Genomic DNA, 27,285 nt, shown 5'->3' with positions numbered 1-27,285 from the left:
CACACACACACACACACACACACACACACACACACACACACACACACCCCCTAGAAAGTCAAGGTTAAAGCAGATAAGATTTTTCTAACTTCTTGGTATTTTAAATGCTTACTTTTCTCAAATCTAGTTTATCTTTTTCCCACCCACCCCTAGGGCTGTCCCCGGGCCTTTTTGTACTTTTGGAGATTACAGCTCACACTCCTAGCAAGGGCAAGAATGGAAACTGGAAACATTATTAGCATTTTTTGCTCCCTGCTAAAAAGAAAGCCCTCAAACTGCAAAAGCTATTTGGTCTGCACAAAGGCTTGGGGGTGTGGGAATGCTGAAGGGCTGAGACACCAGGCCATTTAAAGAGGAGGCACTGAGTTTGCTACAAGTTTTCCTAATTTTTTTCCTAAGACCTTAGCTCCTGTCCTTTAGAGTGGGGGAGGGGAGCTTCGTGCTAGGGTAAACCAGCACAAACCTAAATTTGCATTCATTCCTGCATCTACCCGTTGGTTTATCTATTCATTTGTTTACTCAACAAAGATTTTGGGCCAGGCACTGAGCTAAAGCTGAGGACAAAGAGCTCCAAGCGTTATGTGCAGACTGTGGGAAGGGTAGGGCAAAATGTTTAATGTTAAAAATAAAAATAACAGGATTTTAAAAATTAGACAATCAGATTCTAAATTTCATATGTAAAAGATAAAGTGAGAACTTTTCTGGAAAAAAAAGTAAGATGGCACTAACAGATATTATATACCTTCAATAATATACAGCACTGGGATTTAAATAAAGAGAACAGAAAGTTCACAAACAGACTTGAGTATAAGAATTTAATATGGGACTTCCCTGTGCGCAGTGGTTAAGAATCTGCCTGCCAATGCAGGGAACACGCATTCGAGTCCTGGTCCGGGAAGATCCCACCTGCTGCGGAGCAAGTAAGCCCGTGTGCCACAACTACTGAGCCTGTGCTGTAGAGCCCACGAGCCACAACTACTGAAGCCCTCTGGCCCAGTGCCGGTGGTCCGCAACAAGAGAAGCCACCACAATGAGAAGCCCGCCCACCGCTCTCTGTAACTGAAGAGAGCCCGTGCAGCAATGAAGACCCAATGCAACCAAAAATAAATAAATTCCTTAAGAAAAAAAAAAAGAAATGAACACTATTAAAATTAAAAAAAAAGAATTTAATATGCCATAAAGATGGCATCTCAAGTCAGTGGAGAAAAGATGAACTATTCAATAAATGGTGTTGAGACAACTGGGTAACCATCTGGGAAAAATCAAAGCTGTCACACCTAACACCTTGTGCCCGGACAAATTACAAAAGGATCATAAATTTAAATGTAGTAAATCAAACCATAAAATTACTAAGAAAAAAAAAAAGGGGTGAATACTTTAATAACCTTGGGGTGGGGAAGACTTTTATAGCTATGATACAAAATCCAGAAAACATAGAATTAGACTGCATCTTAAAAAAAAAATCCACATGGCAAAAATCACAAGGAAAATCAGAACACCGACAACAAACTGAGAAACATATTTGCAGTTCATGAGAAACAAAATGCTAATTTCCCTAATTCCGCTTACAAATGATCTAAGAGAAAAATGGGCAAAGGTTGCGAATAGACAGAAAAGGAAATAAAGTATCTCTTAAACTTATGAGGATTAAGAGGAATGGCAAATAATTGTAAATCAACTCTACTTCCATTTAAAAAAAGAGAGAGGGGGGAATTCCCTGGTGGTCCAGTGCTTAGTGAAACGGGGGTGGGGTTATGGGATCCTGGGCAAGGAAGCCTTTTTTTGTCCCCCGTTTCTTGTAGGCAAGACTCCAGCCTTCTTGACGTTTCCTGAGTTCCAAAGGGCAGATTGGAGCAGTTGCTAATCAAGGGAGGAGCTGCCGAGAAACCACCCGAGGCAAGATTAAAGGGAGCAGAGAAGCCCATCAAATCAGGAGACCCTGAGACCCTGCACACACCCTCATCTTGTCAGCAACCCCACCTTTGAAGTATTGTTATAAAACTCCTCCTCAAATCCTCTTGGGTTGGCACACACATTTTTTTGAGGCAGGAACCTTGTGTGTTCCCATTTGCCTGGCAAAGCAATAGTGTCCTTTTCTACTTCACCCAAAACTCTGTCTCCCAGATTCGACCCGGCACCGGTGCGATGGAGGATTCTGGCTAAAGCAATTTAACAGGATTCTTGCTAAAATTGGATGCAGAGATGAACACGGAAGTCCAAAAATTGAGGCTTTATTGTAAAGTTCAGGGGAGCCTGAGTAGAGTTTAGTCAAAGAATCTTTGTCATGACCCCCCCCCCCCCGCCCTCTTTTTGGCTGCCCTGCACGCTTGTGGGATCTTAGTTCCCTGATCAGGGATCGAAACCCGGCCCTGGGCAGTGAGAGGCTTGAGTCCTAACCACTGGATCACCAGGGAAGTCCCTGTCAGGCCCTTTTCTACTTTTAAAAAGAATGTTTAGTCACATGATTGTATTATTATTAAAAAAAATTATACAAAGCAAAAATTAACACAGCGTCTAATACAAAATAATTCATAAATTGTTGGAGAGGATACTTACACCGAAGAAGGCAGGGAACCACTGACCTATGTGAAAATACAAAGTGTTTTTACAGAGACCAAATCATTATTTGAACCCCCTTTGGAAAGAAAATAACAGGAAGATTAATATTGGTGCTTATTGTGTGGACTAGAATTCACACAGTAAGGTTTTCAAGGTTGTTCCACAGAGTGCAAAGTAGATCTGCCCACAGCAATGGAATCCACAGTGGCTTGGCACGATGCTAGCCTTATCTCTTATACTTTCTTTAATTTTGTAGCACTCAGCACAGACTGACAAGTGGGATTGCGTCTTGTCTGTAGTCTTTCCCTTTTACATTAAAAGCTTCCCCTAGGGGAGAGCCTGACTTCCAGTACCGGCTGGGGAAGGAACACTAGCCCCACAGCTACAATTCCTCAAGCTTCAAGCTCTGCTCTGTCACTCATGGGCTGTGTGATCCTGCACAGCATCTCTGCCTGTCTCTTCAACTTCATCTGCTCAGATTCATAGGGGCAAAATAATCTGTGCTTGCTCAACTTGAAAAGCCCGTTGTGAGACTAGAACTAGACAAGGAGGTGACAGGCCTTTGAAAAGCATCAAGTATGATTCTGATGTAGGGTTGCCAGATAAAATATAGGAGGTCTAGTTATATTTGAAGTTCAGACAACGAATGTTTTAAGTATAAGTATATCCCATGCAATATTTGGGATATACTTACACTAAAACTCGATTTGTTATTTATCTGAAGTTCAAATTTAACTGGGCATCCTGTATTTTCATATGCTAAATCTGGCAACCCTGTTTTAACATCATATAACAACTTCAATGGAAACAATAATAAATACTTACCTAGCAGTTACTACACCTAGGGACTGTTCCTTGAGGGTTATATATATTAACTCATTTAATACTTATAAGGAAGGTGTACCACTGGCCTTATTTCACCAGTGAGGATACTTAGGCAGGAACTTGCCCAATGTCACCGGGCTACTACGTTCAGGTGCTAAAGTCCGCTCATGATTCCTATGTAACCTGACTGTTTGGGTAGCATGGGTCCAGCAAAATCAAAATCACTAATAAATATTTTGTGAGTGAAGAGGTAAATGGATTGCCCTGTGCTGAACTTTTCTCCCAGAGAAAGGGATGACTCTTTGTTTATTTTGTTTCCCTATAATACAAAACATCATTATTCCTACTGGTATGGATGGTGAGACAAGGCGTAGTAATTTTTCTAACAACAGAGAATTCTTTCATCCATTGCCCACATATTATTGAGCACCTACTATATGCCAGACACGGTACTAGGGACTTGGGATACATCTGAACAAAATAGGTAAAGATTCCTGCCCTCAGGGAACTTATATTCTAGCTAGGAGAGATAGACAATTAAAAAATAAATAACAAGAAATTCTATAGTAAATTAGAAGGTAAATACTATGCAATAAAGAAAAATAGAGCAGGGACTTCCCTGGTGATCCAGTGGTTAAGACTCCAGCTTCCACTGCAGGGGCATGGGTTCGATCCCTGGTCGGGGAACTAAGATCCTGCATGCCAAAAAAAAAATGAAAGAAAGAAAAAGAAAAATGGAGCAGAGTAAGGGGATTAGGAGTGTAGGAGGGTGGGGTGAGGTGGTGAGGAAACGTTGCAATATTTTAAAAGGCAGTCAGAGGAGAAATTGAGATTTGAGAATTTATTTTTTTAATTGTTTTAATTTTTAAATTAATTTTTAAAAATTTATTTATTTAAATTATTTATTTTTCGCTGCGTTGGGTCTTCGTTGCTGTGCGCGGGCTTTCTCTAGTTGTGGTGAGTGGGAGGCTACTCTTTGTTGTGGTGCGCGGGCTTCTCATTGCGGTGGTTTCTCTTGTTGCAGAGCACGGGCTCTAGACACACAGGCTCAGTAGTTGTGGCTCGCAGGCTTAGTTGCTCCGTGGCGTGTGGGATCTTCCTGGAACAGGGCTCGAACCTGTGTCCCCTGCATTGGCAGGCGGATTCTTAACCCCTGTGCCACCAGGGAATCCCTTAATTAATTTTTTATTGGAGTATAGTTGATTTGCAATGTTGTGTTAGTTTCTGCTGTACAGCAAAGTGAATCAGTTATACATATACATATGATAAATGGAATATTGCCTGCCATTATCAGTAAACAAAGGATCAGCAGTCATCAGCGGTTGCAGCTCACTAGGCTGCACTGGTGAGCCCTGAGGGGACTCAGGAAGGAAAGCATACCTGCCATCTAGCAGCCATCAGACTGCAGCCACTCCCTGTGGTGAGCCCTGAGGAAACTCAGGACGTGAAAACACAGGATACTGGCCCCAGACAGCTGAGGTGCATATCAAAGGAATGATTTCAGTGAGCCCAACTTTTGCATCTTCCCATACATAGAAAAATGTTAAATTCCTTAACTTGAGATATCTGGTTTTCTTTTATTAACAGTAATCTTTTGTTCCTACTAACTGCCCTTTGTTACAAAAGTATATACCCCAGCTCCCCTCTCCTCTCCTCGGAGCAATTTTCTCAGGGTTACTTGAGACGCTGACTCCCGGGCTTGAAGTCCTAAAAACTCCAGCTGAATAAAACATAACTCTCAACTTTTAGGTTGTGAAGAGTTTTTTAGTCAACACATATATCTACTCTTTTTAGGAGTCTTTTCTCATATAGGTCATTACAAAGTATTGAGTAGAGTTCCCTGTGCTATACAGTAGGTCCTTATTAGTTACCTGTTTTATATATAGTAGTGTGTATATGTCAATCCCAATCTCCCAATTTATCACCCCCAGCCCCGAGATTTGAGAATTTCTGGTTGAGTTTTGGCAAAAGCTTGGAGGAGGTAGCCAAGGAAATGTCTAGATGATGAGGTTGTGAGAGTGTGACTTGTGTGTTTGGGTCAGCATGAAACCAAGTACAAATCCTTTCCCTGCCCCCAGTTTCATGTTTATAAGCTTCATTCAGCCTCCTTGATATTCCCTGAGTCCCAAAGGGTGGATTCAAACAGTTGCTAATCAGGGAAGGGAGGGAATACAGAAACAAGGAAGGAGTAGTCAAGAAACAATAGTGAAACCTTGGGGCAGAGTCCTGGTTCTTCCTGAAGGAATGTACATAACAATATCTTTGAGTTCTTCTGCAGGAACTAAGGTCCCCACCCAGGTGGAGGATGGTAACTTCGCAACTTCGGGCTGAACGCTAGATTCCTGCAGCACCGTCCAGTTACCTCACCACCAACCAGTCAGAAGAAAGTCACACACCTTGCAGCCCTCACCCCAAATTTTGCCTATAAAAACTTCTTGAAAACCATCGAGGAGTTGAGGTTTTTTGAGCCACCCGTTCCCCTTGCTTGGCCCTGCAATAAACCTCTCTCTGCACCAAACTCTGATGTTTAGGTCTGTTTGGCCTCACTGTGCCTCGGGCACACAAACTTGCATTTGGTAACAAGCTTGAGGTCAGAGTTCCTGGAGAAGCGGAAAAAGGGGCAGAAGAGAGATGAGGTCTGTAGATGGGGCCTAGTAAAGACTTACCCTGATTGAAACCCTCCTTGGAGAACTTGGAGCAGAGAAAGTCACTTTGGCTGCAGGGCTGAACAGGAAGATCTAAAATTCAGAGCTCAGCTTGGCTGGGCACATGGGGTCTTGGGGACAGCTCTGGGTTCCATCCTCAATCCATCTTAAAGTTGAGGCCCAGGGCCTTTCCAGGTGTATCTCTGTGACTCAGATCTTTTACCATCTCATGTGACTGCACTGAGGACCCTGAGCTGAGCATCACTGCTTCCAGGTGAGGGCAGCAGTGAGGAGACAAAAAGAATCCATACTTTACAAGAGGATTTTTCTAAAATAGAAGAATTGTTTTAAATGACCCTCTTTCTTAACATAAAAAAGTTTCAGTACTTCCTTTCCTACTCCCACGTTTTAAAAACACAATTTATCACTTGACTGTGTTAAAAAGGAGACAGAATGCCCAAAATGGAGTCACTTGTGCTAAACCGCACATCACCAAACCAAGACTTAATGCCTAGCCTAACTGTTGTCTCAACCCCCCAGGAATGTAACCTTTAACCAGTCAACCTGGAATTACCTGGTCAGCACTAGGTGAGGTGATAATGACCAGTAGGCCCCTTCTGTTCCTTTTGGGAAAACAATGCTTTCTTTGCTAATAAGTTCCTTTTTCTGCGCCCTTTCAGCCTTTAAAAACCTTTCCTTTTCTACAGCTCAGTGCAACTCCTTTCTAGATGTCCAATTCATGAATTGTTCAATAAAGCCAATTAGATCATAAAATTGACTTGGTTGAAATTTTGTTATTTAACAACAACAGATAAACCCTAACAGATAAAGACTACCAGGGACACACCTGTAGTCCAACAAAGATTTATTAACTTGCCGCAGCAGGGGAGGCCACCCAGGAGCGGAATGTGGGCATCTTGGAAAGGGGAATAGGGAGGGGCTTCTCACAGGGTTGAAGCTCTTTTTGGGTAACAAACACAGCAGAAGAGGAGACCAGCTCTGGTTTGGGGTGCTGTCGTGAGGTGGGGCAGTTTAGAAACTGGGTGTCTCATAAATCTTCTTTGGGAGGTCAGAGGGAGAAGTGAAGTGGGGCTGGGAAGGTCATTAGCAAAAAGCTGTGAGTACTCAAAAGGGGATTGTTAGTCATTTTGCAGTCATGTTGTGGCCTTGGGTGAAACATTGTTTTCTGTTGGCTTTGCCACTGTCCTTGTTTGTGTCTGTTGGGTACATTGTGGTCTGATTATCAGTGGGGTGGATTTTCACTTTCTCAAGGTAGAGAGACTATAGAAAAGCAAATTTAAGGGCTCATGAAAAACTGCTCAAGATTTAATATGCAGCATCTGTGTGGACCATGGGGTTTAATCAGAAAGTAGGATTAAATACTTTTTAATGTTCTTAGTTTTAGAAATAACTCTTAGAAGCTGGGATATTTCAGACAGCTTTTGTTATTCAATATCTATTAAGTTAAAACTGTAGTGTGAAGCACAGTGGACTCTCATTTAATTTTCATAATCGTCTCTGGGGTAGGGAGTTATTTTTAAATTATTATTATTATTTTACAGATGGAAAGCAGGAGACTAAGAGGTAAGTTAACTTACTCAAAAACACATTGCTAGGAATGGGAGAAGCCTGGAGGTAACGGAGACAGGCTGACTGCAGAGCATTTGCTTAGCCACCATGCTATTCTCTTGGGTTGAGAGATCCCACCTCTGATGGGAAGAATAATAGAGAACATTTATTAAGTGTTTAGTCTGCCAGGCACTAAGCTCAGTGATTGCCACACATATATAAACCTCACCACAACCCAATGTGGTGGGGCCTACTCTCACCCCCATTTGAGAGATCAGGAGACTGAGGCTAGAGAGAATGGGTAACCAGCTCAAGTTCGTACAGCTAGTAATTGGTAGAGCCAGGGAAGTCTGGATTCAAACCCAGGACCCCAATCCCACTCCGCCTCCCCACTGCATCAGCCTATGCTGGGACGCATTCCTCTAAGTCAGTGCCCTTGAAATGAGGACTTTGGTTCCCTGGATGCGGAGCCTGGGGGCAGTAGGTGGGGGGGGTGGGCCTCACCTGGGGTAGCCCGCCCTCGCCCCGCCCCTCCAAGGCGGGGCTGCCTCGTCCACCAATCAGGGAGCCCTGGGGGCGGGCCGGGGGCGCTCGGGCTCCGGCCCGCAGTGCTAGCGGCGAGATCGCTCTGAGACGCGACGCGGGGCAGAGGGGAACGAGCGGGCGCCTCAGTGTCCTTCTCCACCCCTCGCCTTGCCGCCTTCTCCTCCCCGCAGCCGGACCGGAATTATGTGATCCCGGAAGTTCCGGCGCCATTGCTGTGTGGGATAAACAGTAATGGCGGAGGCTGCAGCTCCCGGAACAACAGCCACAACATCAGGAGCACGAGCGGCAGCGGCGGCGGTGGCAGCGGCCTCCCCCACCCCTACCCCCACCGTCACCTCCCTGTCCCTGGGGGCGGGGGGCGGGGGAGGCGGCAGCGACGGCAGCAGCGGCGGCTGGACTAAACAGGTCACCTGCAGGTGAGACGCAGCGCGGCCGGCGCCGGGCGCGGGGAGGGGACCGAGACCCCGGAGGAAGGGGCGGGCGACCGGCCGGAGGTGGGAGGGGAGCCGGCGTTTCGTAGCCGCCGCCGCCGCCGCCGCCGCCGCCGCCGCCGCCGCCGCCGGCGTTCCTGTCCCCGCGGCCGCCGCGGCCTCCCCGCCCGCGCTGCGTCAACCCCCGCCGGCCGCCGAGGCTCGGGCGCGCGCGGCCTCGTTGCGGAGCCGCCGCACCGCCCGCAGTCTCCCCGCACCCGGCGGAGCGCGCAGCGCGCACGGGGAGAGGTAGGATGACTCCTCCCTCCTTTTTATTGTCGCCGGATCCCCCAGCCCCTGCCTCCAGCTCGCCGTTTCGAGAAGGAGGTTGGTGGTGTCTCCTGGAGCCCGCCGCGGGCCCCGGCGAGGGGGCTTGGCTGCCGGGCCCCGCCGCCGTGTCATCCGTTTGTAAAGTCTTCTCGGGTCTCTCGGCCCCCGCCCCACCTGGAGCAGGAGCTTTGGTTATTTCTTCTTTGTATGTTTATCGAGGTTGGCGGTTCTGAGCTTTGTCTTAGAACCGAGTGCCGGGCCGGGGTCGTCTCCTCCGCCTTAAATTTGACGAGCTGCCGTTCCCGTGGCCCGGCTAAAGGTATCTCTTGAAATCCACGCATCTTACTTCAGGGAGTCAAGGAGCTCGTCGCTCCCAAAGGAGAGAGATTTTGTTTTGTTTTGGGATGTCGGATGAAAATATTTGGAAAAAAAATTAAGTGATTAGTGGAGGACGGTTATACTGACGTGTGCACGCCTGTAAAAAATTATCGAGCTGTACGTTTAAGATTAGGGCATTTAATTGGATGTTGTACTTGGATTTTTAAAAAGTGATCAGTAAGCGCCTAGAAGCTTTTGTTTTTCAATCGGTTGAAAAAATCAGTTGAAACGCCGGTTTTCACTTAGGTGGGGTAATTTAATTTATATGTAAATGTTTGAAAGTATTCTTAATATACAAAACTCACTTCCCTGGTATTAACAGCGAGAGTGAAGCGTTCTCAGTGCTTAACATGATACATTTAAGGCATGAATGATAAGTTTAAGTTTATTTTCAGTAACGGGATGTAGAAAGCATAAAAGCCGTTTTAGGTAGCTTCTTTTATCAGTGATCTGTAGATCCTTAGAATACTTGTGCAGTATCCCAAAGAATGAGAATTTAAAAATTCCTATTCATGGAACCAATTATTTGAGTCTGTTACTTCTTTTTTATCTACAATGTTACAGTTGATATGTATGTGCTAGTTGACTATTTTAAAAATAAAGGGACTAGGGGCTTCCCTGGTGGCGCAGTGGTTGGGAGTCCGCCTGCCGATGCAGGGGATACGGGTTCGTGCCCCGGTCCGGGAAGATCCCACATGCCGCGGAGCGGCTAGGCCCGTGAGCCATGGCCGCTGAGCCTGCGCGTCGGGAGCCTGTGCTCCGTAACGGGAGAGGCCACAGCAGTGAGAGGCCCGCGTACCGCAAAAAAATAAATAAATAAAAATAAAAAATATAAAAATAAAGGGAGTAGTGTAACCTTTTACATTCCTGAATTTTCTAGCCATTCATCCTGCAGTTCCAATCTATCTATACACAGACTAATCTTCCTTTAGTATGTGGGTTCTTTAAGAACTCTATTCAGTGCCTTGATTTTACACAGACTCTGATCTCAATATAGTTTAGCCTTGAATACCCATCACTAACTTGACATTACTATATATTACTTGTCTCATTATTATCCTGTTGCGTCTGTATCTGAGCTCAACTCATTTCTGCCCAGAATGTGGTATTACTTCTACACTTTACTTTCCCCTGTTAGGCACTTTTCCCTTATCTACTTCCCCTTTTCTACTTCCTCACCAGTGTCATCAGAATTCAGAACAGCTCACCAGACTAATCATTCCTTTTTGTCTACCTTTAGGGTCTTTGAGTTTCTGAAAGATCCCAGATTGATCCTGGACCAGTGGGAGTTCCTTGCCCATGAACCAATAGATTTATATATTTAAGAAATTTACATAGCTGAGTAATATTTCTAAGAAGCATTATGTATCAGATACAGGCTTAGATGTGCTGTTGTTTTTGTTTTTCATATAAAGCTGTGTATAGCTTTTGCTTGAGACAGTTATCCAAAAAAGCACAGGCTAGTTGATAAGTCTTGGATTTTAATATTTGATATTGTTTTCAGTTGTTCTAAGTACTAACACGATCTCCTGTTAAAAAATCTTTCTTCCTTTTGAATAGGGGAATAACAAATATGATATCTTCATTTATTTATTGTAAGCTTTGAGCTTTCTGAGAGCAGGGGCCCTGTTTTGTTTATCATTGTATCTGTAGGGCTTTACTCAGTTTCTGGTATACTCAGTAAATGCTTAAATTGATCTTGATAAATCCACACCTAAAATTACCCACTTTGATATGTGCTTGTAAGATTCCTCTGCTTTCGTTAAGAAGTGGACGACCCTTGTAAATCAGCAAAGACAAAGGACTTAATAGAACATGTGTATATCTTTCTGGGACTACCTCATTCAGTTATTCAGTAAATAAGCATTAGTGCTTACAACGAGAGACATAGAGCTAGATGTTGAAGGAAATGCAGAAATGCCTGTATTATAAATATTTTCATTGTGTTTGATAGCAAAATCTCCTTTGAAGAGAATTCAAGATAGTGTTCTAGTTTGTGCCTCTTCCCCCCTTTATATCTAGGAATTTGACTAAGGCTGTTTTCTTCACCAAGAGTATAATCCTCTTAGCTGTTTGGATGTTATAAATTTGTTTTTGGTTGCTCAGAATCATCTGTATTTTCTTGTTGGTTAGTATTGTCTAAATATTTCTCTTGAAATTCTGTCATTGTGTTTATCTTCGCGGCCTTTAAGGAAAACCTAGGTATACTTTTCCCAAGGAACTGTGTTATGCTGCCCCCACCAGGCCATTTTGATATCTTTTATTAGAATTTAGTGCTGTGAACTAGAAATGCTATTGCTTCTTCTAGTTTTCTTGAGTGTTGGGGGTTAAAACAACAAAGTTGTAACTTGCAAGTTGTAATTTTGAACTTAGACAATGTTTTATCAGAGTGCTTCTACAATGGTAGAAGAGTGTATTGAAATAATACACAAAAACCAAGTGTTTTTTCATTTTGATTTTTCAAAAACTTTAAGTGTAGCGTAAAAATGAAGGGAATTTTTCCGGAAAGTCTTTATCCAAGTGCTGTGATATCCATAGTAAAATTTATTGCTTTCAGACTTTAGTGTTTTTTGAAGGGATGGCATTGAAAAAGTTATTCAGCCCAGGGAAAGAAATTAATTTGCTACTGGCACTGTGATTCCCCATGACACCTAGCTGTCTTCTACAGTTTTTACTGAACACATATCTAAGTATTATGTGTACAGGTACTACAGAAGATAAAAAGCAGAATAAACTATAGTTCTTAAACACCAGGAATTTACAATCTAGTTTGAGAAATAGGGTACATGTACTTATCAAGAATTAAGTAACAGAGTAAACAGTGTCACAGCAGATTAAGTGATTAAGTGCCAAATTAATTAATATTCTGTAATTTCTGTAAATCCCCAGACAGGTTGTTATGACGCCTAGAAGTACTTTGAGGGTATTGGGTGGTTCTCTTACACCCTCACAAGCTACTGTTGGGGTTTCTTATATACATCTTGGTAACCATGCTTATGTTTCCAAGAGGTACAGCAGTCGGGGATTCTAGTCAGTTGTATTTGTCTTTATTACTGGACAATGTCTGATTGGAGTCATAGAATCTTCAAGGTGGAAGGAACCATAGAAATCATATGGCCCAGTCTTTAACTGAAGGCAAGCTCAGCCTGGACACTGGCATTAAGGTGAATTTGGATGATGACTTTTTGGTGGTGGCATTTAAAAAAGAAAATGGGGAGAAATTCTTGGGAGAGTTGCCTTTCTTCCTCTTTAGATTATAACTTACACTATCATGTCATAATCTCTTAGACATGGATTGGCAAGAAGGGATTTCACTGTGAGGACTGTTTATAATTATACCAACAGTGTTAATATCACTGAGAGACAAAAGGCAAGTAAAACAAACCAGAAACCCAGACCATATGTACCAAACAACCATGTAAAATAATGCTTAGTATTTGGCAGTAACTAATTAGGGCTTGTATTCTAGTGTTTCTGTTGATTCTGCGGTATCAGGTGATTTGTGTCTGCTTGAATTCCTTTGGTGATGCTAGTTGTGGACCTCAGGAGCTTATTTCATTGCTGGATAGTTCTAGTTCTCAGTCCTTACACTGAGCCAGGTTTATGATGTAGCTTCCCACATGTATTGACTTTGCCAGGAATAGTGCTGCAAAAGGCTATTCCTTTTTCTTCTGGCCAAACTACTCCAGTTACTTAAAATCATCTTATGGCATGACATCTAGGTCTCTTGCTTTTCTTATCCGATTCATTAGTGTGTACCTCTTACAGTGTGTGGTCGGAAACAAATGTAGTCAAGGCAGAGAAGAGATGTGGAAGGGGAGATGGGGAAATGAACTCGAGTGCCAGCAAAGACACTATGCAGCTGCTACTGCACACATGGAGGGGTTTTTTTGTTATTTTTTTAAGTTCTTAAATCTGAAAGAGTGGTGAAACTAAGACAAAATAGCTTTACTGAGGGTCACAAAGCTGGAATTTAAACAGTCTTCCCAGTTCTTAAACTGTGTGCTTTTTATTACTACTTGGATCCAAACAGTTGACTGCTGCTGCAGCCCGATTGTATTAACTGTTCTGGTAGCTGCATCCACTGCTGGCTCTTGAAACTTGGAATCAACTGAAGTCCCTAGACGTAAATGTAATCGCCTGGAAGAAGGCAGTTTAATGTAGTGTTTTAAAATTTTAAATTTAATTCTGACATGTCCTTGTTTCAGATCTTTCAGTGGTTTCTTACTGCTTTAAGATAACTTGACTTAAAAGGCCCTGCAGAATCTGTTCCCTAGCCTTCCAGCCTGTCCTCCCCTCTGTTCTCTCCATTCTTGGTCATTGCTGTATTATGCTCTTGGTCAAAAGGTGCCAAGAGGCCATGCTACACTGTCTTGGGCCAGTGACTCTGAGTTTTACTCTTTCATTTTGGATTCTCGGGAACAGTTTTTACTATCATGGATGTCAGAAAGTAATAGTGGTGTGAGGTGTTGCACAAGTGTTGAGGAAGAGCATCCTGCTGGACACTGAAATGCAGGTGTCAGGGAGATGAACTCCTTGGAGCAACGGCTTTGCAATCTCCAGGGGCAGGTATTTTATCAAGCCTTAAAACTGTATCAGTATGTGCACCTCTGACTTCAAACTGACCCCAAAGAATATTGAAGGTATAGACAGCTTTGTCTTGTGTTGAGAATTGTGAAAGTTCCCACTGGGGATGGGACAGTAAGCAACTGTATTCAAACAGTGAGACTGTTTCAAATGAATAAGCAATTACCAACTGTGGATAATTTTGTGTGTGTGTGTGTGGATACTTTTATAGATACTTTGAAGCATGATTATACTAGTGGTGATTACAATGAAATTATTGACTTGTTGGGTTGTTGGGTTTTTTTAAGTGTTAGTCTGTTCATTTATACAGTCAAAAAGTACCTGTTGGCGCAAGTGGTTTAACTCAAATTTGTGTTATGTGGTGTTCAGACAGCTTCAAAGCTTGCAGAAAGTTGCCCTGTAGTTGAGCAAAAGTTCAGACCTAGTTAGATTAAGTTAAACCTGATAATAGTTGAAATTAGGTTAATTATAGTTAGAATTTGACTTCCTACTACTATATTCTTATGTTTTGTTATGGACTGAAACCCTAGGGTAGTTCAGGATCTTCTTGATAATTATAGCTGTTCCACCAAGATGTTAACATTTTTTCTTTCTATGTCACATAGAAGGTATACATGCCAGTAATTTTTAAAAATTAATTAATTTATTTATTTTTGGCTGCGTTTGGTCTTCGTTGCTGCTCGCGGGCTCTCAGGCCACTCCCTGTTGCAGTGAGCTGGCCTCATTGCAGTGGCTTCTCTTGTTGTGGAGCACGGGCACCAGGAGCGTGGGCTTCAGTAGTTGTGGCACGCAGGCTCAGTAGTTGTGGCTCTCAGGGCTCCAGAGCGCAGGCTCAGCAGTTGTGGCGCACAGGCCTAGTTGCTCTGTGGCATGTGGGATCCTCCGGGACCAGGGCTCGAACTTGTGTCCCCCACATTGGCAGGCGGATTCCCAACCACTGCGCCACCAGGGAAGCCCCATGCCAGTAATTTGAATAGAACCTTTCACATTTCAATTTGGGGCAGGCTTCTTCAAGGCTCCTTTAGGTAAATATGAGTCTCTTTTCTATACATCCTTCAATCCAGTGGACAAGTGGAGTGCACTTAATGCTATTCTACCTTCCTTCTCTAGATAATTGACACACCCAGGAGGCAGGCACTTTTTCCTTACTCTGGATCAGCTGTACATAGATGCATATTTGGGGCAGTTAATGGTCTGCCAACATGAAATTTTCATAACTCTACTCAAGAGAAAGAGACCAAAGTCAGTGATGGGAGGGAGGATGCAAGGGGTGGTGGTAGTTCTACCCACTTTACAAGATCAGGATTATCTACAAAAAATAAAGCCCCTTATCACTTCCCTGATCCACCTAGTTACTTACAGATTGCTGCTTGGCCCCCCGCCCCATTTCCAGTTTAGTTGGTCTGAGGTGAGGTGTCTCAGAAGTTGCACTTTTAGCAAATTCCCAGGTCCTCTTAGAAACTGAGTCATTCTCTGATACTTGGTTTTTGGAAACTGCTAGTTAGGTACACATGTTCTCCTTCAGAACAAGAGTCTGCTAAATGAAGGACAGAAAGTGATTTCCCTTTGCCTCTACCTTTGCAACAAATTTTACTTGTATTTTCACATGTGGCTTTTAAAGAATTAAAGTGGTTTCTCAAAGAATTGAAACATATACAGTAGTCTGACCCGTTCAGGTTTATGTTGTTTCTTGCTTATCTTTGATTTTTTTGCAGATAGAGCTGCCATTATGGCTGAAGTTAGTGGAAAACAAGAAGCTACCTCTGTAGGACTGTAAAATGAGAGCAGTAGTCAGACTTAACCTGTAGAGACAAGATTAATGATGACCTCAAAGTTTAAATTGGTGTCTGTATCTACAGGCAACCTTCCTGTAGTACCATCATGGATAATTTTATGGTCATACAGTCTAGTTCTACTTTCTTTGTGTTCATTTCTCGTGTTTGTGTAGATAGACTATAACAGTAGAATAAAGTACTAGTATATAGTGCTCCTGTGTTATTAGAATATATTGGTCATGAATTCTTTGAGTACTGACTTATAAACCAACTTGTGGTTCTTTGTCTCACAGGTATTTCATGCATGGGGTTTGTAAGGAAGGAGATAACTGTCGATACTCACATGACCTCTCTGACAGTCCATATGGTGTAGTGTGCAAGTATTTTCAGCGAGGGTACTGTATTTACGGAGACCGCTGCAGGTAAGAATTTGTTTCCAATTCAGTTTTGTTCAGGGGTGGATGGAGAGGTTGGCAGAAAAAAATGAGAGGAAAATACATAATTCCAACAACATTTTAAATAATAGATTTTAAATAGTCCTTTTTTTTTTTTTTTGCCATGCCTCGCAGCTTGCAGGATCTTAGTTCCCCAACCGGGGATTGAACCCAGGTCATGGCAGTGAACGCACCAAGTCCTAACCACTGGATGGCCAGCGAATTCCCTAAAATAGTACTTTAAAAAGTGCTCATTAGAAATGTTAGCACACTGACATCTCTCTCTTGGAGGGATTGTATTACATTTAAAAAATGAGTTTATAATACAGTCCTAAATTTAAATAGTGCCTGAGGAGCAACTTACAGCAAACCTAGGAATAGGGTGTGGTGAAGGCATGTTTGTTAATGGCATTTCCTCTTAAAGACCAAGAATAAGGTTCATATTTGACCAGTTGGGACTAGTTTCAGTTCTCTATTAGTATGAATTATGGAGAGAAAATGAGATCATAGGCATTTGGAACAGTGTATTAGGTTACTAGTTAAGAGGGCTTCTCATTCCAACTAAACTTTCATAAACCACTTGAGCTCGCAAGACTAAATTTTAAGCCAAGATTTACAGAAAATGCTTCAGAACAGTCTCTAGTATCTATCTCAGAAGGTGGAAGATCAAGAGGGATTAGTTATTAAGTAATCTCTATAATCATTCATTGAATTGGTATCATAATCCTGTTAAATTGCACTTCAACAGTAGTGGGTTCTGTGGGTTCTGCTAGCAATTGGGTAGAGCTTTTCTTCTCTTTTTCCTTTTGGCCGTACTGCGCGGCACGTGGGATCTTAGTTCCCTGACCAGGGAACAAACCCGCACCCCCTGCAGTGCAAGTGCTGAGACCTAACCCTGGACCACCAGGGAAGTCCCAGTTAGAGCTTTTCTTTATCTCCTCAGTTTAGAAAATATCTAAGTGTATTAGTTATCTATTGATGTTAAACAAGTTACCCTGAAATTCAGCAGGTTGAAAATGGTAAACATTTATTATCTCATAGTTTCTGGAGTCTGGAATCTTGGCGTGGCTTAGCTGAGTGGGTGGTTCTAGCTTGGAGATTCTCAAGAGATTGCAGCCAAGATTTCAGCCAGGGCTGCCATCATCTGAAGTCTCAGTGGGGCCCAGAAGACCACTTGGAAGGTGGCTCACTCACACATCTGTTGGTGGGAGGCCTTAGTTCCTCGCCTCGTGGACATTTCCCTAGGGCTGCTTCAGTGTCCTCACACTAACTTGTCCCCAGAGTAGGTGATTCAAGAGAGACAGCAAGGACGAAGCCACAATACCTTTTTATGATCTAGTCTCAGAAGTCACACACTGTCACTTCCACTATATTCTGTTTATTACAAGCGAGTCACTAAGTCCAGCCCACCTTCAAGGGGAAAGAAATTGGCCTCCACCTGTTGAAGGGGGGAGGACTGTTAAAGAATTTTGGGCATATTTTATTTTATATATTTTAAGGTTTTTTTAAAATTTTATTTAAAAATTTCTTTTTGGCTGTGTTGGGTCTTCGTTGCTGTGCGGGCTTTCTCTAGTTGCAGTGAGCGGGGGCTACTCTTTATTGCGGTGTGCTGGCTTCTCATTATGGTGGCTTCTATTGTTGTGGAGCACGGGCTCTAGGCACGTGGGCTTCAGTAGTTGTGGCATGATGGCTCAGTAGTTGTGGCTTGTGGGCTCTAGAGCGCAGGCTCAGTAGTTGTGACACACAGGCTTAGTTGTTCCGCAGCATGTGAGATCTTCCCGGACCAGGGCTCTAACCTGTGTCCCCTGCATTGGCAGGCGTATTCTTAACCACTGCGCCACCAGGGAAGTCCCAGGCATATTTTAAATGATCACACTAGGTAAGATATTTTGACAGTGTCATAGCCAATTTTAGCATCCTGTTATCAGAAAAGAATTGTGTCAGCTATTGGGTTCAAATGCTTAGAGTTCAAAAGACTAAGAAATTATTGACGGGTGGGATATTGATGTTAGGCTATCTCACATCTGTTTTACTTAGGAAATCTACTAAGGGTAGAGAAGAAATACAAGATTCTTTCCATGTGACTGTAGGAAGGATCCCAGAAATGGAACCCCTGGTATCTGAGTTTAGTGGTCATTTTGCTCTCTGCTGATTTTTTTCATTGCAGTATTGCTAGAAGGAAAAAAACTGATACGACACTCCTCAAAAAAAACCCCAAAACTAAAAAACCCAGATATGTCTCTTGTAGTCAGTCACAGTATTAAAAAGGGCAATAGGTGTTAGAAATCCATCCTACTGTGAATGAGCGATTCTTTGTAGTGGATGGTCTCTGCAAGATTTTTAAAAAAAAAATCTTTATTGGAGTATAATTGCTTCACAATACTGTGTTAGTTTCTGTTGCATAACAAAGAGAATCAGCCATATGTATACACATGTCCCCATATCCCCTCCCTCTTAGCCTCCCTCCCATCCTCCCTATCCCACCCCTCTAGGTTATCGCAAAGCACCAAGCAGATCTCGCTGTGCTATGCGGCTGCTTCCCACCAGCCAACTATTTTACATTTGGTGGTGTATATATGTCCATGCTACTCTCACTTCGCCCCAACTTTGCCCTCCCACCCTATCCATGTCCTCAAGTCCATTTTCTATGTCTGCCTCTTTATTTCTGTCCTGCAACTAGGTTCATTAGTACCTTTTTTTTTTTTTTTTTTAGATTCCATATATATGCGTTAGCATACGGTATTTGTTTTTCTCTTTCTGACTTAACTTCACTCTGTATGACACACTCTAGGTCCATCCACCTCACTACAAATAACTCAATTTTTTTTATGGCTGAGTAATATTCCACTGTATATATGTGCCACATCTTCTTTATCCATTCATCTGTTGGTGGACAGTTAGGTTGGTTCCATGTCCTGGCTATTGTAAATAGTGCTGCAGTGAACATTGTGGTGCATGTCTCTTTGAATTTTGGTTTTCTCAGGGTATATGCCCCGTAGTGGGATTGCTGGATCATATGGTAGTTCCAGTTTTAGTTTTTTAAGGAACCTCCATACTGTTCTCCTTGGTGGTTGTATCAATTTACATTCCCACCAATAGTGCAGGAGGGTTCCCTTTTCACCACACCCTTTCCAGCATTTATTGTTTCTAGAGTTTTTTTTTTTTTCCTAGATTTTTTGATGATGGCCATTCTGACTGGTGTGAGGTGATACCTCATTGTAGTTTTGATTTGCATTTCTCTAATAATTAGTGATGTTGAGCATCTTTTCATGTGCCTCTTGGCCATCTGTATGTCTTCCTTGGTGAAATGTCTATTTAGGTCTTCCGCCCATTTTTTAACTGGATTGTTTGTTTTTTGATATTGAGCTGTTTGTATATTTTGGAGATTAATCCTTTGTCTGTTGTTTCATTTGCAAATATTTTCTCCCATTCTGAGGGTTGTCTTTTTGTCTTGTTTATGGTTTCCTTTGCTGTGCAAAGCTTTTAAGTTTAATTAAGACCCATTTGTTTATTTTTGGTTTCATTTCCCGAACTCTAGGAGGTAGGTCAAAAAAGATCTTGCTGTGGTTTATGTCAAAGAGTGTTTTTCCTATGTTTTCGTCTAAGAGTTTTATAGTGTCTGGTCTTAAATTAAGTCTTTAATCCATTTGTAGTTTATTTTTGTGTATGGTGTTAGGTAGTGTTCTAATTTCATTCTTTCACATGTAGCTGTCCAGTTTTCCCAGCACCACTTATTGAAGAGGCCGTCTTTTCTCCATTCTATGTTCTTGCCTCCTTTATTGTAAATTAGGTGCCCATGTGTGCGCGGGTTTATCTCTGGGCATTCTATCTTGTACCATTGATCTATATTTCTGTTTTTGTGCCAGTACCATACTGTCTTGATTACTGTAGCTTTGTGGTATAGTTTGAAGCCAGGGAGCCTTATTCCTCCAGCTCCATTTTTCTTTCTCAAGATTGCTTTGGCTAGTATAGTCATTTTCCATATGTGTTTGTGTTTCCATATGAATTGTAAAATTTTTTGTTCTAATTCTGTGAAGAATGCCATTGGTAGTTTGATAGGGATTGCATTGAATCTGCAGATTGCTTTGGCTAGTATAGTCATTTTCACAATATTGATTCTTCCAATGCAAGAACATGGTATATTTCTCCATCTCTTTCTGTCATCTTTGATTTCTTTCATCAGTATTTTATAGTTTTCTGAGTACAGGTCTTTCACCTCCTTAGGCAGGTTTATTCCTAGGTATTTTATTCTTTTTGTTGCAGTGGTAAATGGGAGTGTTTCCTTAATTTCTCTTTCTGATTTTTCATTGTTGGTGTGTAGGAATGCCAGAGATTTCTGTGTATTAATTTTATATCCTGCAAGCTTACCAAATTCATTGATTAGTTCTAGTAGTTTTCTGGTGGCATCTTTAGGATTCTCTATGTATAGTATCATGTCATCAGCAAACAGTGACAGTTTTCTTTTCCAATTTATATTCCTTTTATTTCTTTTTCTTCGATTGCTATGGCTAGGACTTACAAAACTATGTTGAATAAGAATGGCGAGAGTGGACATCCTTGTCTTGTTCCTGATCTTAGTGGAAATGCTTTCAGTTTTTCACCGTTGAGTATGATGCTTGCTGTGGGTTTGTCATATTTGTCTTTTATTATGTTGAGGTAGGTTCCCTCTTTGCCCATTTTCTGGAGAGTTTTTATCATAAATGGGTGTTGAATTTTGTCAAAAGCTTTTTCTGCATCTATTGAGATGATAATATGGTTTTTATTCCTTAATTTGTTAATGTGGTGTATCACATTGATTGATTTGCGTATATTGAAGAATCCTTGCCTCCCTGGGATAAATCCCACTTGTTCATAGTGTATGATCCTTTTAATGTGTTGTTGGATTCTGTTTTCTAGTATTTTCTTCAGGATTTTTGCATCTGTGTTCATCAGTGTTACTGGTCTATAGTTTTCTTTTTTTGTGATATCTTTTTCTGGTTTTGGTATCAGGATGATGGTGGCTTCGTAGAAGGAATTTGGGAGTGTTTCTCCCTCTGCAGTTTTTTTGGAAGAGTTTGAGAAGGATCTCTACATGTTTGATAGAATTTGCCTGTGAGGCCGTCTGGTCCTGGACTTTTGTTTGTTAGAAGATTTTAAGTTACAGTTTCAATTTCATTACTTGTGATAGATCTGTTTATCTTTTCTAATTCTTCCTGGGTCAGTCTTGGAAAATTGTACCTTTCCAAGAATTTGTCCATTTCTTCGTGGTTGTCCTTTTTATTGGCATGTAGTTGTTTGTAGTATTCTCTTATAATCCTTTGTATTTCTGCAGTGTCAGTTGTGATTTCTCCTTTTTCATTTCTAATTTTATTGATTTGCGTCCTCTCGCTTTTCTTGATGAGTCTGGCTAAGGTTTTTCAATTTTGTTTATCTTCTCAAAGAACCAACTCTTAGTTTTATTGATCTTTACTACTGTTTTCTTCATTTCTATTTCATTTATTTCTGCTCTGATCTTTATGATTTCTTTCCTTCTACTGACTTTGGGTTTTCTTTGTTCTTCTTTGTATAGTTGTTTTAAGTGTAGGGTTAGATTGTTTATTTGAGATTTTTCTTGTTTTTTGAGGTGAGATTGAATTGCTATAAATTTCCCTCTTAGAACTGCTTTTGCTGTGTCCCATAGGTTTTGGGTCGTGGTGTTTTCGTTGTCATTTGTTTCTATGTATTTTTAAATTTCTTTGATTTCTTCAGTGATCTCTTGGTTATTTAGTAGCGCACTGTTTAGCCTCCATGTTTTTTTGGTTTTTTTTTTTTTGCGGTACGCGGGCCTCTCACTGTTGTGGCCTCTCCCGTTGTGGAGCACAGGCTCTGGACGCACAGGCCCAGCGGCCATGGCTCACGGGCCCAGCCGCTCCGTGGCACGTGGGATCTTCCCGGATTGAGGCACGAACCTGTGTCCCCTGCATCGGCAGGTGGACTCTCAACGACTGCGCCACCAGGGAAGCCCGCCTCCATGTATTTTTGTTTTTTACAGTTTTTTTCTTGTAATTGATTTCCAGTCTCATAGTGTTGTGGTCAGAAAAGATGCTTGATATGATTTCAGTTTTCTTAAATTTTCCGAGGCTTGATTTGTGACCCAAGATGTGATCTATCCTGGAGAATGTTCCATGTGCACTTGAGAAGAAAGTATATTCTGCCACTTTTGGGTGGATAAATATCAATTAGATATGCCTGGTCTCTTGTGTCATTTAAAGCTTGTGTTTCCTTATTTATTTTCTGTTTGGATAATCTGTCCATTGGTATAAGTGGGGTGCTAAAGTCCCCTACTATTACTGTGTTACTTTTGATTTCTTTCATGGTTGTTAGCATTTGCCTTATGTATTGAGGTGCTCCTATGTTGGATGCATAAATATTTATAATTGTTACATCTTCTTGGATTGATCCTTTTGATCATTATGTGGTGTCCCTCCTTATCTCTTGTAACAGTCTTTATTTTAAAGTCTGTTTTATCTGATACAAGTATTGCTACTCCAGCTTTCTTTTGATTTCCATTTGCATGGAATCTTTTTCCATCCCTTCACTTTCAGTCTGTATGTGTCCCTAGGTCTGAAGTGGGTCTCTTGTAGACAGCATATATATGGGTCTTGTTTTTGTATCCATTCAGCCAGTCTATGTTTTTTGGTTGGGGCATTTAATCCATTCACATTCAAGGATATTATCGATATGTATGTTCCTATTACCATTTTCTTAATCATTTTGGGTTTGTTTTTGTGGGTCTTTTTCTTCTCTTGTGTTCCCCCCTTAGAGAAGTTTCTTTAGCATTTGTTGTAAAGCTGGTTTGGTGGTGCTGAATTCTTTTAGCTTTTGCTTGTCTGAAAAGCTTTTGATTTCTCCATCAAATCTGAATGAGATCCTTGCTGGTTAGAGTGATCTTGGTTGTAGGTTTTTCTCTTTCATCACTTTAAGTATATCCTGCCCCTCCCTTTTGGCCTGAAGAGTTTCCGCTGAAAAATCAGCTGATGACCTTATGGGGATTCCTTTGTATGTTACTTTTTGTTTTCCCTTGCTGCTTTTAATATTTTTTCTTTGAATTTAATTTTTGTTAGTTTGATTAATATGTGTCTTGGTGTGTTCTTCCTAGGATTTGTCCTGTATGGGACTCTCTGTGCTTCCTGGACTTGGGTGACTATTTTCTTTCCCATGTTAGGGAAGTTTTCAACTATAATCTCTTCAAATATTTTCTCAGACCCATTCTCTTTCTCTTCTTCTTTTGGGACCCCTATAATTCAAATATTGGTGCTTTTAGTGTTGTCCCAGAGGTCTCTGAGATTGTCTTCAATTCTTTTCATTCTTTTTTCTTTATTCTGCTCCTCGGAAGTTATTTCTACCATTTTGTCTTCCAGCTCACTTATTCCTTCTTCTGCCTCAGTTATCTGTTACTGATTCCTTTTAGTGTATTTTTCATTTCATTTATTGTGTTGTTCATCTCTGTTTGTTCTTCTAGATCTTTGTTAAACATTTCTTCTATTTTCTCAATCTGTGCCTCCATTCTATTTCTGAGATTCTGGATCATCTTTGCTATCATGACTCTGAATTCTTTTTCAGGTAGATTGCCTATTTCCTCTTCATTTATTTGGTCCTGTAGGTTTTTACCCTGCTTCTTCATCTGTGATATATTTTTTTGCTCTCTCTCTCTCTCTCCCTTTCTTTTTTTTTTTTTGAGTGGGACTGTGTTCCTGTCTTACTGGTTGTTTGGCCTGAGGCTTCCAACACTGGGGTTTGTAGGCTATTGGGTAGAGCTGGGTTTTGTTGCTAAGAAGAGAGACGCCGCGAGGCCTCACTCCGATGAATATTCCCTGGGGTTTGAGTTTCTCTGTTAGTACAGTGGTTCAGACCTGGAACTCCCACCACAGGAGCTTCACCCCGACTCCGGGCTCTTGAACCAAGATGCTGCAAGCTGCCTGGGGTGGCAAAAAAAAAGAAAAAACCCCAATAATATAGTAAAAAATAAAATTAGCCTAGGAAATTAACAGATATTTTAGGAAGAATATAAAAATAAAATATAGATGAGTCAACAACCAGAAGGTGCATCAGTATCACAATAGTAAAAAAAAAAAAAGGGGGGGGGAGGGGAGAAAGGGCTTAGCTGTGGCGAGTGGGGCCCAAGCAAGGGGAAGGTTTGGGCAGTGGGCGGGGCCAGTGCTCAGGACCCACAGTGCTGGAAAAGGCCTTGGGGACTGTGCGGGGTGCGGCTTAGGCTCAAGGAGCAGATGTTGGTCTCAGAGGGCCGGGAAACCTCACCTGGGAGCCCAGCAGGCTTCCTGGGCTTGAGTGGGTGGGGAAACGCCCTCCCCTCCTCCTGGAGGGCCCCTCCCGCCTGCCTCTCCTGATCTCCCTGCCCGCAGGGGCACCGATCCTCTCTGGCCTCCACTTCTCCTGCCATCAGTCTCCCTATGTCCTACTGGTTCACTTTGGGGTTCCTCCTGTCTCCTTGAGTGTCAGAGTTCACCACCAGCGGCCAGCAGGTGCCCTAGTTGTGGGGAGACGCTAACTCTGCGTCTTCCCACACTGCCATCTTGACTCCACCTCCTCTGCAGGATTTTTAAACCAACGTAATTCCTTGACTAGGCAGTCAGTTTAGAATCCTTGTAAACTATAGGGAGAGAGGAATTGAATGTAAGCAAGAGTGGACACGGGGCTCTAAGGTGTGCAGCAGAGAGACTTGGAGAATAATATACTGTGTGATAGATTGTGGAAAATTATGGCTGTTAACAGATGAGCCTCTTATTTCAGAAGAGGTACTCATATGATTGGACCATAGAGGTGAAATAACTGGGAAATAAGGGGGTAAATTGAAGAAATCCGAGCTAAGGCCTAGGCTCCATGTGTTAGTCAGCAGTTTTCTCTTTAGTAAGGGTATACAGCTCCGTTTTTGGGGAATGATCCTGATTTGAGCTGGGTTTAGTGCTCTTAGGGTAAAGTGAAAGGAGTTAGGGAAACCTACATCCCAATAGTCTACCTGAAAGGAAAGTTTGGTGATAATTGTTTGGGACAGGCTGATATAGGTGATTATTAAGAGCTTGATTATAGATTAGCTAAGGAAGGAATCTCATGGAGTGGCTTGTTCCAAGATCCAAGACTGTTTGTTTCCTCATTAAGATGGTACTTGGGGGCTTAAGCCTACTTTTCACTCTTACTATGTAGAGATCTTTTTATGCAACTTGGCCAATGCCCAGGGATTTTGAGTAGTTTAACTCCTCATGAAGGGAATAGTTTATAATGAAATGATATCTTAGTTCTAACAGGTCAGAAGTGTTGCTGCATCTGTGTTGCAGAAGTGTTGCTGTATCCGTATTGCAGAAGTATTGCTGCATCCGTGTTGCATAATGGGGTGCTGTTATTTAGTGATGCCAGTTCTTTGTTGCTCAGGACTGTTGCAGGAGATGTAGCATCCTTTGCCCCCACTGAGTAAGTGCCATTAGAACTCCTGGTCATTGTTTCTGAACACCTACTTGGGAAAGGGACAGGACTGCCTTGGTTGACAACCATTGTTATGGTAGATCTTGTTTCCTTTGGAGTGACCATGAGGCATGCGGGATCTTAGTTCCCTGACCAGGAATTGAACCCATGCTCCCTGCAGTGGAAGCCTGGAGTCCTGACCACTGGACTACCAGGGAATTCCCCTTTGGAGGGATTTTTTTTTTTTTTTTTGCCCTATAGACCTACCAAATCCCATAAGTTAAAATCTTTAAAGGCAGATATCAAAGCTCAGAACGATTGGGGGTGGGGAGTTGCAAGCCAACCAGAGGGAGAAGTGTCTGTCTTTTGTGTAGAGATAGAAGAAAAATGGATTAAACTTCCTTAGATAGAAACTGATACTGTATCAAAGTATTCTTTGCAAGATGTGAAAGAAAAACTCAATATTAGTTTCAGTGTAGCCTCAGTATTAACTTACCACTGTGGCTTAAAGGATCGGCAATTCTGTGTTAATTTCTTAAAGAATTAATAACTTTACAAAGCCACTGTCATGGACTGAATCCAATAGATGTGAGGATTCTCTTTAACGGGGCCTGGAAGACTTTCAGTATGGGACCAGAGAATTAATATTTGTGGCTGGGCAGGCCATACGGTTTCTTGTAGCACAAAAACAGCCCTAGATAAATACATAAGCTAATAGATGTGGCTGTGTTCCAATGAAACTTTATTTTGGGACACTGAAATTTTATTTAATTAATTAGTTAATTAATTTAAACATTTTTGAGAGAGAGTTTATTTTATTTATTTATTTTTAATTTTGTTTTTGGCCATGCTGTGTGGCACACGGGATCTTAGTTCCCCGACCAGGGATCAAACCCATGCCCCCTGCGTTGGGAGTGCAGAGTCTTAACCACTGGCCCCCCCAGGGAAGTCCTTGAAATTTTAATTTCAATTACTTTTCGTGTCACAAAATATCTTTTTTCCAACTATTTAAAAATGCCAAAACCATTCCTAGCTCCCGTTGGGTTTGACTTGAGGGCCGTAGGGGGCCAGTCCCTTTTCTACGAAGACTTCCATGCTTCACTGAACCATTAGCTTTTAGTAAACTCCTTTCAAAATGGGAGTATTGCTTTTGCCTTTGTCTTTTTCTTTCTTGCTTTATTCTTTCTTATTTGTGCTCTACCTTTCCTAGCGTTTACTCACAAAATTTTACTTCAGAAGCGTATTTTATATAGATATATTCTGCACTATTTACAAATGTGAACTTTCTTGCTAATATTCTGTGCTTTCAAAATTTTTATTTATACCTTATTGATTCCTTGATAAATTTTCCTTAAAACCAAAATGCACTCCTTTCAAAAACTTGGTAGTATTTGCAATTTGATAGATGGTGATAAGCATTCGAGTCCTATCTTTTAAGTAGTTTTTTGAGTCATTTACCCTGAAATTCTTGAAATGAACATGGCAAAGGAGAAAGAAAGAGAACTAAAATATGGGTGTCATATCTATTTCTTAGACCCTTTATGTATCTTGACATTTAGTTTTATTTAATCCTTTAAAAAGCTTTCCCAAAGCCCTGAAGGCTTTCTCTATTGGTGAAGCTGGCATTTTAAATTCGAGCCTGTCTTAATTCTGAAACCTGGGTTCTTTTCTAACTTAAAGGCGGTGAAAGCAGTTAAAATGTGAGGATCTGGGGATAGATTTCTAAGGTTCCTTAAGGCTCTGAAACAAACTTCAGAGCAGTGCTGTTTAATAGAACTTTGTGTGATAGTGT

General features: G+C 41.7%; 1 protein-coding gene across 2 annotated transcripts in view; it reads left to right on the top strand.

Moving 5' to 3' along the window:
* The first annotated feature begins 8,205 nt into the window (after positions 1–8,205).
* The window catches only part of MKRN1 (makorin ring finger protein 1), a 28,759-nt gene continuing 9,679 nt past the window's right edge, over positions 8,206–27,285 (top strand). The window contains exons 1-2 of one of the 2 annotated variants that reach the window (XM_029234026.1): positions 8,206–8,560; positions 15,918–16,046. In XM_029234026.1, coding sequence (XP_029089859.1) covers positions 8,376–8,560; positions 15,918–16,046 — 314 coding nt within the window. In that variant the 5' untranslated portion in view covers positions 8,206–8,375. Of the gene's footprint in view, positions 8,561–8,771; positions 8,864–15,917; positions 16,047–27,285 lie in introns of those variants that run through there. The other variant, XM_029234027.1, reaches the window with a different exon arrangement.

Source organism: Monodon monoceros, unplaced genomic scaffold, assembly GCF_005190385.1.
Source record: "Monodon monoceros isolate NGI ecotype Baffin Bay Population unplaced genomic scaffold, NGI_Narwhal_1 Super_Scaffold_2, whole genome shotgun sequence".
Classification (NCBI taxonomy): Eukaryota; Metazoa; Chordata; class Mammalia; order Artiodactyla; family Monodontidae; genus Monodon; species Monodon monoceros.
Note: the sequence above shows the minus strand (reverse complement) of the source record. Positions and strands in the feature narration are given on the sequence as shown.